At 37.3% G+C, this 13,672-nt stretch overlaps 1 protein-coding gene across 9 annotated transcripts in view; it reads left to right on the forward strand.

The window, feature by feature from the left end:
- LRRK2 (leucine rich repeat kinase 2) overlaps positions 1-13,672 on the forward strand; it is a 128,722-nt gene that overhangs the window by 2,191 nt on the left and 112,859 nt on the right. For 6 of the 9 annotated variants that reach the window (XM_045587920.1, XM_045587919.1, XM_036456291.2 and 3 more), the window contains 4 exons: positions 3,581-3,690; positions 6,362-6,450; positions 10,451-10,585; positions 12,925-13,059. In XM_045587920.1, coding sequence (XP_045443876.1) covers positions 3,581-3,690; positions 6,362-6,450; positions 10,451-10,585; positions 12,925-13,059 — 469 coding nt within the window. Of the gene's footprint in view, positions 1-3,580; positions 3,691-6,361; positions 6,451-9,034; positions 9,666-10,450; positions 10,586-12,924; positions 13,060-13,672 lie in introns of those variants that run through there. The other 3 variants (XM_045587915.1, XM_045587918.1, XM_045587916.1) reach the window with 3 other exon arrangements.

Here is a 13,672-nt window from a genome sequence, read left to right on the forward strand (position 1 = left end):
TTTGGTGTTCAAAAGTTCTTGTCTGGCACCCTCCATTCCTTGAATTCTGTGCTTGGTGGAGCCACCTCTGTTGGGTGCCACATGGAACCATTGGACCCTGGGTGGCTGGGCTTTGGTCTGCAGGGTCCAGAGGAGGCAGTGATAGACTTGAGAACCAAGGGGAGCCTGGGACAAACCCACCACCCACTTCTTTATTTTAGCAACTGCCTAAGCAGTGACAGAGCCAGGACTCAAGTCTTCACACACATAATAATATCTTCCCATCAGGCAGCCCCGCTAGCTGTCTGAATTCACAAGGTTTTATGCAAGTAAAAAATCACAGCCATGTGGTGCAAATATTGTGGCCACGCTAGACACAATGACATTATCAATTTTAATTATCATCGGTCTTATCAAAGGACTTCAGAAAGGGGGTCTCTCACTGATATTTTAATGCTCCACTTAAGAGAAAGTGGGTTTTTTCCCCCCTTCAAATCTTTTTGTATTACTTTTGCAATTAATATAGATATCCTTTCATGCTTTGTATGTTGAATTAGCTGGAAGTGCTGAATGAAAAGCTCTTAATGACGAATTAAAGGAGTTCAGATAAATTCTCTTCATAATAAAATATTAAAGCTTGTTTCAGAAATTCATTTAACATGATAGTCCAGATTATGAATTTTTATTTTCAAGGTCTTTTCATATTTTATTCATGCTCCTTAACAAATGACAATCTTTAGGGAATTGGTGGTTTTTCTAGCTGTCCTAATTACTTTTCTTTTCCTGCCAGTCATCTGATGATTCTCTGTGCTCCTCAATTTTACATTACTTGTCTTTATCCACCCAGTTTCAACCTTAGAGGTAAGGGAGTGAAATTAATGAAGGGGCCTAAAATTTTCTTTAATCCCCTGCACTCTTTCCCATTGTGCATTAATTAGATCTTGGAGTTTATAGGCTAATTATTATAAAGTGGAACTACCAATTTGATCTCTCCATATAAAAGCCTATGCAACCGTCCAAACTGTTTGACTGGTAGCTATGATGTGCACTGACCACCAGGGGACAGACACTCACACAGGAACTGGCGAGCTGTGGTGACTTGGCAGCTGCAGTTTTCGGGTGACCCACTGGGAATCACAGAGAAGGGAGCCTGATTCCGAGGTGTGTCACCCAGAACTGCCCTCTTGCAATCCAGGACTCCTTGGGGGATATCAGAGAGCTGGTTTTGGTCAGATCGCCACAGGATAGGCTGAGGGACCCCACTGCTGCATGAATCTGTGCATCGAGCCTCTAGTTGAATCATAACTGTATAGGATGGAAATCTTCTCTCTTTGAAAAATAAGCTTTTAATTGAACAGATTAATACTGTATTTCTCCGAAAATAAGACATCCTTTGAAAATAAGACCTAGCACATGGAAAGATAAGACATCCCCTGAAAATAAGACCTAGCGCAATTTTGGGAGAAAAAATTAATATAAGACAGTGTCTTATTTTCGGGGAAACAGGGTAGATCACTTGCTACCCATGTTTTAGGGCCAGAAATTCTATTTTATTTATTTATTTATTTATTTATTTATTTAAAAAATACATTTTTATTTGTTTCAGAGAAAAGGGAGAGCGGGAGAGAAATAGAAACATCAATGATGAGTGAGAATCATTGACCGGCTGTATCCTGAAAGCTCCCTATTGGGGATCGAGCCTGCAAACTGGGCATGTGCCCTTAACCAGAATAAACCCCAGACCCTTCAGTCCACAGGCCGACACTCTATCCACTGAGCTGAACCAGCTAAGGCCCACAATTCTATTTAATCATAGCAGCCTAGTTGCCTCAATCTTTTTGCAAAGCAATTTCTGATGTTGCTGCATCACCAACCAAAACAAAACAGGTTTTCTCCATGCAGCTACAGAAATGAATATAACATCCTATGTGATTAATGATTTATTTTCCACTGGAAGCTGTTTCCAATGTTATTTTCTTAAATCCTTGGGGAAAAAGTCTCAATGTATTTTATGAAAGCACAAAAATAGCTGGTTTCTATGACAGCTGCATTGTCAATGTCTGTTTAGCTTATGCGGAGGAGGGTGTATTAACTATAGGAAAAATAGCTGTCAGAAATTGTTGCCTTTTTGAGTAATTTGAAAGCATTTAAAAGGAAATGATGATGGAGTAAAGCAATTCATGCTTAATCCAGAAAAGATCCAGAAATGATATTGTAAAGAGATCTTGTGTAATTATTTTTATCTTGTGAAATGTTCCTTATTCCTGTAAATAAGAATGTTGTGCCATGTGCCATTATTCCTTATTAGATGCACAGAAGTGTCTCATCCTTGTCATTCAACTCTCTGCATCCCTCAATTCCACTTATTTATCCAGTCTTAGAATGAAGATACATTTAAAAAGTACGGATGGACCTGGAGAGCATTATGCTCTGTGAAATAAGCCAGTCGGAGAAAGACAAGTGCCATTATTTGATTTCACTCATATGTGGAATCTAATGAATAAAATTAACAAGCAAAATAGAGACTGACTCATAGACAGAGAACAGGCCAACAGCTGGGGGTTAAGGAGCTGGAGGAGTGGAGGGATTGAGCAAAAAAGAAAAAAAAGAGAGAGAAAAACACACATGGACACAGACAATAGTGTAGTGATTGCTGGGAGTCAGGGCTTGGGGGAGGGGGAGGAGTGTGTAAGGGGGATAAATGGTGATGGATAGAGACCTGGCTTGGGTGTTCACACCTATACACAGTGTGTAGGTGATGTGCTGTAGAATTGTGCATGTGAAGCCTGTATAATTTTGTTAACCAGTGTCATCCGAATACATTCAATAAAAAGGAAAACACCCCCCCCCCCCAAATAAAAACAAAAAACATGTATTGGTAAGATAGTATTTCATTTGGAACTATGAAAGAGCCTAGGGACACTTTTGATGTCTAGACATCATCAGCTCATTTTTAGATGTTCTAAAGAACTCTAGAGGGTTCCCTGGACAGATTCTACCTCCTCTCTATGTTCTATTGTCTTTCTCTTTTTTTCTGGAACAGATGTTATATTGCCATCAGACAATGATGCTGCTGTTCTAGGTCCGTTCCCTGGGATGCAGTCTTTCCTGATAACTCACACTTGGCCATAAAAATCTTCGACTTCCCCTAATCCTCCATTCCAAGCCACTTCATTTCTCCCTATTATTTAAATCCTAAATATTTAGAAGAAATTCTGTCAGGTAGATGTGACTTAAATAATACTGAGGCCTGCATATAGCCTTTCTTGCACTTCATAATGCTGCTATGCCCTTGAGAACAATTTTTTTGTGTTTTACTCTTTAATATGTAGACAACAGGCACATCCATTTCATTTGTCATTCAGAAAGATGTTGTAATATTTTTTTTTTGTATGACCTGGTATGATTTTTGGAATAAGATGTATTGTAAGTACATCACTTGCTTTTCTTAGGAAGCATGTTAGATTATCATTTTGTTTAAAAATAACTACTTAAAAGTAACCTAGTCACCTGTCCTAAGAATGAAGATATTCACGTTTGACTGAAAATGTTCCATTGGCATGTTTTAAAAGATGTGAATATTTGCCTTTCTTGCTTTCAGGTGGGTTGGTCACTGCTATGCAAATTAATAGAAATCTGTCCAGATACAATGCAAAGCTTAACGGGACCCCAGGATATTGGATGCGATTGGGAAGTCCTTGGTGTTCACCAGTAAGTATGACAGATGTGTCAAAAAACTGTATTAAATATTTCTCTATACATATGACTACCCTTTTCTTGATACGTTATATTTGTAATACAAGTCAATCTAGTAAAATTATTTAAAATACAGGATATTTTTTTTCTTGGATCAATGATTTACTTTTTTTGGGGTTAATCCTTACCTGAGGATATTTTTCCTATTGATTGTTTTTGAGAGTGGAAAGGAAGAAGGGAGAGAGGGAAAGAGACATGGATGTGAGAGGGAACATTGATTGGTTGCCTCCTACCCATGCCCCAACAGGGCCTGGGGATTGAACCTGCAACCCAGGTATGTGCCCTTGACCAGGAATTGAATCCGAAATCCTTCAATGGGGCTGATGGTCTAACCACTGGGAACACTGGCCAAGGCATCAATGATTTACCTTTATAGAGAGCTTTCAGCTCAGAAGTATATTATCTGATTGAATAAGAAAACTAATATTTGAGGTAAAATGTCAGGCACTATTATTTTAATAATATAATACAGTTGTACAATTGGTTAAGTTGTAGATTTTAGATGAATACTTATGAATTCAAACCAAGATATATTTTTTTACTTTTAAATTATAGGAGCAACCAAATACATAAAAAAACTAAACTGCTGGAGGACATTAAGAGAGAGATTAATAGCAATACAATCATAGTAGGAGATTTTAATACCCCACTGTCACCCTTCGACAAATCATCTAAACAAAAAATCAGCAAAGAAATATCAATCCTAAATGACTCACTAGACCAGATGGAATTAATTGACATCTTCAGAACACTCCACCCCAAAGCCACAGAATATACATTCTTCTCAAGTGCACATGGGACATTCTCAAAGATAGACCACTTTTTGGGACATAAATTATAGAACTGATACAAACTACTCGTTTTAAAAAAAGGGAAATAAAAAGTTAGATGCTTTACTGTTTTTAAGAAGTACATTTATGTATGTTCATACATATATATTTAATGAGCTTAAAGCACAGCTTTCAAAATGAAAAGAGGAAATTACCTTCAGCACATCTGCAGCTGTTTTACCAGCTATGTTACTGCAGTTTGCATCATAATTACTTTGTAGATGAAACCACTTATTTAGCCATAATTAGTTAAGAAAAAATGTTTCAAAGGAAAATCTGTTTCTAGGAAAATTCTTTTTCGATAACTTTGTTTTTATGACATTTAAAAACTATGGTCATGAACTTTTTCTTTGTTCTTAATGGGACTTTCCTTTAGCACAGAGAAGTGAATACATATTGTTCCCAACGGCATTTTGCTTGTGAAAAGCGAAACATATACAAAAGGAAACTTTACATCTTGCATTGTTTATTGGGATCAGCTATAGCGGCAAATTTAGACAAATAAGAGCTCATTCATTCAGTCACTCATTCACTTGTTTGATCATTCATTCATTTACTCTTCATTTATCAGTTGTTTATTACACGCCTTTTTTAGGCAAGAAGTGTGAAGAAGATAGATACTGCTCTCTACAGTGGAGCATATTAGATTATTAACAGCAAAGTTTATTGTAAAACATTTCTCCCTATATTCAAGGATCACCACCCCGCCCCCCCCCCCCCCCCCACGCCAAAGGCTTACAGCATTGAGCAAGAAATCCCTTGGATGGTGAAGTTCTGAATAGAGGGAATGGTGTAGGGAGAGGTAGGGGTGATGTGGATAGGAGGAGAATCCACAGTGTTGAAAGATGGGGTCACTCACCTCCTCACCTCACCAATTGGAGACGATGTAACAAGTTTCTTGGAACTAAATGAAGCTATGGATGCTACCTAACAATGGAAGCCAAGCAACACTGGGTTGGAATAGACTAAAGATTGCTATTTTATTTATTTATTTATTTATTTTAAAATATATTTTATTGATCTTTTTACAGAGAGGAAGAGAGAGAGATAGAGAGCTAGAAATGTTGATGAGAAACATTGACCAGCTGCCTCTTGCACACCCCCTACCGGGGATGTGCCCGCAACCAATGTACATGCCCTTGACCGGAATCGAACCTGGGACCTTTCAGTCCGCAGACCGACGCTCTACCACTGAGCCAAGATTGTATATTTTAGAATTGATAACCCAGAGACTCAAATTTAATAAATACTGATTGAATACTATTGATATCCTAGGTTTACTTTCTATTGTAAAATATTATCAGTTTCTTTTTCAAAAATAGAACTTTTAAATTATAGACCTAATATAAACCACTAGTTTTTTTTGAATATCAATAATTTAGATATTCAAATGATTCTTAATTTATATACACAAACTAATACCTTTATAACATCTCTTTATATTTTAAGACATCAATAGTATTACATGTATTTTATAAGTTTATATCATATAAAATGGGCTTGATCTCTTGATGCATATAAATTTTCATATTTTAGATATAGAAAATCATTAATAATTAAATTTGAATATTTTGAGGAAAAAGTTATAACTTCTATATTGAGACTCAGAATGATTCCCTGTTGAATTGTCATAAGCCTTGCTCAGGTTTATAGGGAGAAAAAAATACATAAACTTCAATATAGGGAATGAAATACAATGAGATGAAAAAAATATAGATGACTAAAAACAATAGCTAAGAAAAGCAAATACCTGGGTATGATATTTCACTGATCTCAATTTCTCTTTTTAATTACAGACTGATTATTAAAATGCTTACAGTTCATAATGCCAATATGAATCTGTCAATGGTTGGACTGAAGGCCTTAGATCTCCTTCTAACTTCAGGTAATATATACACATATTTTTTTTAATGTTGACTCATTTAATATTTTAAACCATTTGCTATGTTTTAATGTTTTAAAGTACAATAACACAATATAATCTAGATATTGATGATCCCCAAATTCATTGTTTTCATTTTTCTTTCCTTATCTCTTTTCTCTAACCTTCTCTAACAAATCCCACATAATATCTTGACTTTAAATATTACCTTATATAGAACTGCACCCCAGTTTATATATCTAGCCTTAGCTTGACTCTTAAAATCTGGTCCCACATCTCATATTCCCATTAGCTTGTTGTCCAAACAGATCCTTGTCATTATATATCTTTCTTCATTATATCTTTAGTATATCTTATATAATCTATAATAATAAAAGCATAATATGCTAATTAGACCAGATGTCCTTCCAGATGACCTTCCAGATGAAGCCAGGGATGCAAGGGAAGCCCAGAGGCTGGTGGCCAGAGGAAAGCCAAGGTCCCAGGTGTCAGAGAGAAACCAGTGTTGGCAGCCAGGGGAAGGAAGACCTACTCTTGCATGAATTTCATGCATTGGGCCTGTAGTATAATAATACTATTATAATATAATAAATATAATATAATATAAATTATAACATAATAATATCAAATATTTTTAGAATATGACATAATAGTAATATTTAAAAAATATATAGCATTACTTCTTGAGTGCTTGACAGATGCCACGCTTCACTTATAAAACACTTCACATGCCTTTAAGAACACAATCCTCCAAACATCTCTGGAGATAGGTATTTATCTCAGCTTTCTAGGAAAGGAACACTGAAGCACAGAGAGGTGGCCTCATCCCATAAGGAACAGAATTAGGATGTGGTTCCACGTGTCAGGTTCTTTCCCTGAGGAAACTTTGTCTGGATCAGAAAACAAAGACTCCTGATATTTTGAACTAGTTGTGCTCATGGCTGCGATGGGCACCTGCTCACAGGAAAGCAGATCAGGAAGGGTAGGGAGGCATTTCCTTCCCAGTGGTGGAGGCTGCTGTAGGTCAGAGAACAGCTCAGCAGAGTTGAGAGGTCTGGGAGAATAGCACCAGAGGGGCTGGACCTGTGGGTGGACTCCCTTAGCCGTGAAGACCCAAAAGGAGAGAGAGGGAAAGGAACAAAGAAGGTAAAGATCAGAGTATGAGGGAAGAGGGAGAGGAAAGGCCAGAATGTACTCACCACTTTACAACCCTTTATTAAAATGTGTAATGGAACCTTCTAACGAATCTCAGCCATGATTTACTTTAAACTCATCCTTGGGATTTTTTTCTTCTTTTTTTTGAGGGGAGAGGAATCATTCTCTTTTGGCAATGAACAGAAAGCTGCTGAGGGTTTATGAATTTAAAAAAAATCTACCAACACTGGACTATATAACAGTGTGCCGACAGGAAATTTGCCGTGTGTTTTTTTTTGTTTTGTTTTTTTTAATATATTTTATTGATTTTACACAGAGAGGAATTGAAAGAGATAGAGAGTTAGAAACGTCGATGCGAGAGAAACATCAACCAGTTGCCTCTTTCACACTCCCCACTGGGGATGTGCCCGCAACCAAATCGAACGTACCCTTGAACGGAATCGAACCCGGGACCCTTCAGTCCGCAGGCCAATGCTCTATCCATTGAGCCAAACCGGATTCAGCTTGCCGTGTGTTTTGAAAAGACTAGTCAATTTAATTTCTTCCACATAACTTTCATAATTTTGCCCTGTTAGGCAAGTTTTTAATATGTTTTAAAGTTTATTCCATATACTTATTAAAGGTTAATTTATGAATCATTTTTATTGTTTGGCCTATTAGTTGATTTAATAGTTACTAGACACTTCCTTTGTGGTGGAGAACTGCAAGAGAGATAAAGCAGAATTCCTTCAACATAGAAATATTGGACAGCTCAGCACCACTGCCCAGTATCACATTTTGAAATGAAGGAAATGTTGAATATCTGTACTTTGTGATATTATGGCTAGTAGCCATACGTGGTAGCTGTTGAACATCTAGAATGCGAGAAACTGAATTTTAATTTATTTAACTTTAATTAAGAGTTGAAAAAGCTAGATGTGCTTAGTGGGTACCAAATGGACAGCACAGGCAGAGACATCGAGGGTATTTATTTATTTATTTATTTTTAACCCTTTGCACTCTGAACCATTCTGGACATTGGCTACCAGCTACTCGACGCTACTTTGCAGCGGACACGTGCGTTGAATTAACTCAATTCCCCGTAATCACTAATAAACTGCAATGTCTCCCCTGAGAGGGGATATCCGCATGATATGCTAGAATTCTGATGTCCCACGAGAGGGGACAGCGGAGTGCAAAGGGTTAAAATATATTTTATTGATTTTTTACAGAGAGGAAGGGAGAGAGATAGAGAGCTAGAAACATCAGTGAGGGAGAAACATCAACCAGCTGCCTCTTGCACACCCCCTACCAGGGATGTGCCTGCAACCAAGGTACATGTCCTTGACCGGAATCGAACCCGGGACCTTTCAGTCCGCAGACCGACGCTCTACCACTGAGCCAAACCGGTTTCGGTGACATCGAGGGTATTTAAATAAACAATTTCAATTTATTAAGAAAAGTACTACAACACGGATATGAAAAAAAAAAACAGCCTCTGAATACAGAGAAGAGAGCAGCTAAACTCGTTTGTAGAAGTTAAGACCATGGACAGGCACAAGTTTAATCCAACCCTGCCTCTTATTAGTTGCTGGACCTTGGAAAAAGGCACACGGCTGACTTACCTCTCTAGATTCTTCCATTTTCATATCTCTAAAATGGAAATTGCCCCTACTTTGTAGGGTTGTGGTGGGTTTATACGTGGTAGCAGGAAGTGCTTCAATCGTATTTAACATGCTATATACTATACAGGGTTTGCTACTACTACCACCACTTTCATTCCAGGACTACTGTTTTTATTGACAGAATAGGTATTGTTGGTGTTGTTTCTTGAATTATGGTAGGAGCATGTTGGTGGTGGGAAAGAGCAAGGAGCTAGTGCAAGCGCAGAGGGAGAAAAAAGAAAATGTTTAGTGATCAGTAAGGAGTTTAGCGGGTTTGGAGTCAGCAATGCGTGGAGAGATGTGGGGCTTATAAAATAAAGCAGCCAGTTTGCGAAGAGTCTTATTTATCAGACTGAAGGGTATGATAAGGCCTTCAATAGTTTAAGCAAGAGGTTTACTGAACACCCTCCCTTTAATAAGGTAAGATAGTTATTTAAAGGGCCACTATGCATGTAATAGTTGAATTATTAGTTCCTGGTTCTGTAGGTTTATAGTTGAAGCTCTATATGTCTATATCTATTTCTGTTTCAAAACATCGCATCGCATGACATAAGGAGAAGTACCAGGGGATATTGAGATCTTATTCAGTAGTAAGTATTAGAAATATCATTCAAGGAATAAACTAAGTAGAAACTTGGGCGAAGCCCAGCAGTTAAGCAATTGTGTTTGCATTCCAGGCGAGAGAAGATGAGCTCCTGAACACAATAGGCATGGAGGGGCCTAGATCATAAGGACTTTTCAAGATATTTAGGAGATAGATTCAATAAGTTGAATCTATCTTGGCAATGAGTTGACTCTTTGGTTGGGCAGAGTGTGAAGGGAATGTGAAGAAGGAAGATGACCCAGTGGTTTCTCTCTTGGGTAACTATTGGGTGATGGTATCATTGATGATGATTGGGAACAGGAGTAGCCTATGTTTGGGATATTCGAATAGTGTTGTAAAAGAGGCAGATAGAAATACGTTTCAGGAATTGAAGGCAAGATGTCTTGGCTACAGGTATTGATTGGGAATTGCATAGTAAAGTGTACTAGAAATTGATTTATTTAGAAAGATGGTAGAGGTTGGTAGATCTAATATCTGGGATAATTTCGTGGTTTATCAAAACTAAAAAGCCCACAAACCATATGTCATCCTCATGTTAAAATTAACTCATTAAATGTTAAAGCAGCTGCTTACTTGGGACATATTGTTCTCTTCATTCCAGGTAAAATCACTTTGCTAATATTGGATGAAGAAAGCGATATTTTCTTATTAATTTTTGATGCCATGAAAAGGTTTTCAGCCAATGATGAGGTCCAGAAACTTGGATGCAAAGCTTTACACGTGCTATTTGAGAGAGGTATTTAAAATGTCAAATTCTTTATTTTTATATTTATATAAGAAATTTATATGAGAAAAAGGTGTATAATAGGAAAAGTAGAATATAATTATGATACCTAGAAAATATGTAAAATATAATTATGATACCAAGAAGATATGTACTATTTATTAAGAAGCAGGAGTTGTCAGTCTTGGATAAGTAATGGGGTTCATTCAGAAATATTGCTTGCTTTTGTGGAATAAATTTTATTCATGGGTTATAAATGACATAATCATAATACACATTCTTCCATTGCTTAACAAGACGTAAGGTTCACTTTGCAAATGTGTGGGTGTTAAGAAAGAACAAATAAAACTGAAGACAAGCATAGGCTACATTTGGGTTTATGACGTTGAGTCATCACCAGAGATTTTAGAAATTGGTAACTCAGGAGGTTTACAAAATGCCCCTTAGGAAAAAGTCCAATATGTGTCTTCTCAGATGGCACTGAGATTGATAACAGAGATTATCATGTAATTTTAGAGTTGGTCCGTTCACTGGCTGGATGGGGAAATAGATCAGGCGAAATGAGCCACCTGCCTGAGGGCACACAGCTAGCTGCCACCACTGCAGTTCAATTTACCACTACATTTTGAGAGCAGCGTATGCATCATTATGAGAGCTGACTGTGCTGGGAAGTTTAGGATGAGAATAATTTATGTGAGCCTTGTGTCCTTATCAGTTTACCACTCTACTGTCTGGCAGCTCCAGGAATAGGATAGATACCCTATACTGTTGAATTCCATCTCATTCTGGAAGGACTTTAAATAGCGTATAGATAGATATCTATATACACTAGAGGAAAAAATGATGACGAAATGGATGAAGAGAAAATGATAGGAAAACGATAGGTTAAGTTTATTTCCTACCTCAGGTCCTGTGCATTTGCAAAGTATTGGACGAGAAATTTAGCTCTTTGCTTTCTCTCCAGCAAAGAAAGGAGGTAAACATCATTGGTTACAAATTTACTTGAGATAAAAGGAAACCTATTTATGAGGACAGGCCATGGGTCTCATGAGAGACCTGAGAAATCCTCCCAAAAGTTTCCTTGGATGAGATGATGAAGTACACACAATATGCAAGAGATACAAAATGTATTTCAGTGAAAGACACTCTGTCAAGAGTCAGAACAGCATTGGCCTGCAAGCTGCTCATGCTTGGGGAGAAGAATTTGCTGTGAGTAACGAATGGAAGAACTGCATGTCTTTTGGGTTATCTTCTATAAACGTTTTATCTTGCAACGAGGTTCTCGCTAAGAATTGGGCAAAGTACGGCTTGAGGTTTGATTGTCTTATAGGACCTGTTAGGGGAATATCCTTCTTCATGGAAGAAGGGCTAACATCACACTCTCACCATCATGTGGGACCCATCCATGACATACGAAGAAGCACCAGGGAATGTCAAGATCTCATTCAGGAGAAAGTTCGACAGTGCTGACAGTATTATGGTGGTCAGTGTAGGGTAGGAAAATCGCTAAATTTTCCAAGGAGTGTCTCCCGGGACTTCGTGGCACCTGGAAAGTTACTTTTCACGATTTGAAAGTATGCTGTGGAAGCTGTTCCACAAAATGAAAGGCTCATGATACTTCTGACTTATTAGAAGAACCTAATTTTACATTATATTATGTAGGCTGTTGGTAAAAAGTTGAAAAACAAAAAGTAACACTGATCATGAGGAGTGCTAGATTTTCTAACATTTTTGTTAGCTCTTTGCTCAGTCTGGATAAATCGGATTTTGGTACATGTGTTTGAAGTTCCCACCCAATAAAGCGACTCTAAATGGAACTCATTGGCTTGATCAAGAGACTTTCATTATGAAAATTAATGATAACTTTTGATCGTTGATGAAATCAAGACCATTAAGACAGAGTGTTTGAAAGTCTAATTACTTGTCATTTGCTGAAGTTCATTCCTTTTGAATGGGTAGATTTAGCTGAGCTGTCCTTCAACAGTTACAGTTAACCACTCCTTTTCAGTACTATGGTATGTTTACTTCCCATGCGTGGGTTATCTTTATTAGTCATTGGTCAGGATTCTCCCAAATTCCCCAAATGAAATTGTAAATAATTTTGTTTTTCTGAGAACTGATGACTAACACTTTTTACATTCCAAATTACAGAGAAACTAATATAGGTCAAAACAAAATTATTTTAATCTCAATAGCTCTTTCCCCACTATAAAATTTAGGAAGGGCTTTTTGCTGATATAATTAACATACATTTATTGTATTTATTGTGTCTCATACAACTATCATGAATGTTATATTTTTGACATGTCATCTTTTTAAGCTTTTTCAATATTTTGCCTTTTATTTTTCAGTTTCAGAGGAGCAACTGATTGAATTTGTGGAGAATAAAGATTATATGACATTGCTAACTGCATTAAAAAACTTTAAAGAGGAGGAGGAAATTGTGCTTTATGTACTGTGCTGTTTACATTCTCTAGCAAGTCCTTGTAAGTAGCCTATATACTTGATTTCTTTTTTTATGTGTGAACAATTATAACATATCTCCTTCCGGAGTGTGTTTTAAAAATATTTTTATTATTTAGAAACTTATGGGTGTTGAACCCATTCATTTATTTATGCATTTCATTGGTTTTTAATTTATTGATATTGTACTGGAGCTGGCTCTGGGCTTGATATAGGGAAACTGTAATAGAAAACATAAACATATTTCTTGCTTTCTTGGAGCCCATAGTACCATGGGAGGTATAGAGAAGTACATCGGTGACTGCAAATGAATTATAAGGCAAGTGTTGGCCGAAGTACCTCGGATTAGGAGAACAAACAGGGCATGAGGCATGATCTCTCAACAGAGACTTGAATGATGAGAAGAGCTTTCTTGTGTGTAGGGAGGTGTGAGGGGAAGTGGAAGTGTAGGCAAAGAGGGAGGGGCATGAAGTGTAAAGATGCTGAAGCAAGAGAGAGCACAGTGCGTTTAAGGAGATAAAAATAGCTCAGTAAATTGTGTGTTTCAGAGCATGTACGTGTGTGCATGCATCTGTGTGTGTGTGTGTGTGTGTGTGTGTGTGTATGTAACTGCACAGCCTCCAGTGTCTGCTCGTG

The sequence above is a fragment of the Pipistrellus kuhlii genome, unplaced genomic scaffold, assembly GCF_014108245.1.
Source record: "Pipistrellus kuhlii isolate mPipKuh1 unplaced genomic scaffold, mPipKuh1.p scaffold_m20_p_3, whole genome shotgun sequence".
Classification (NCBI taxonomy): Eukaryota; Metazoa; Chordata; class Mammalia; order Chiroptera; family Vespertilionidae; genus Pipistrellus; species Pipistrellus kuhlii.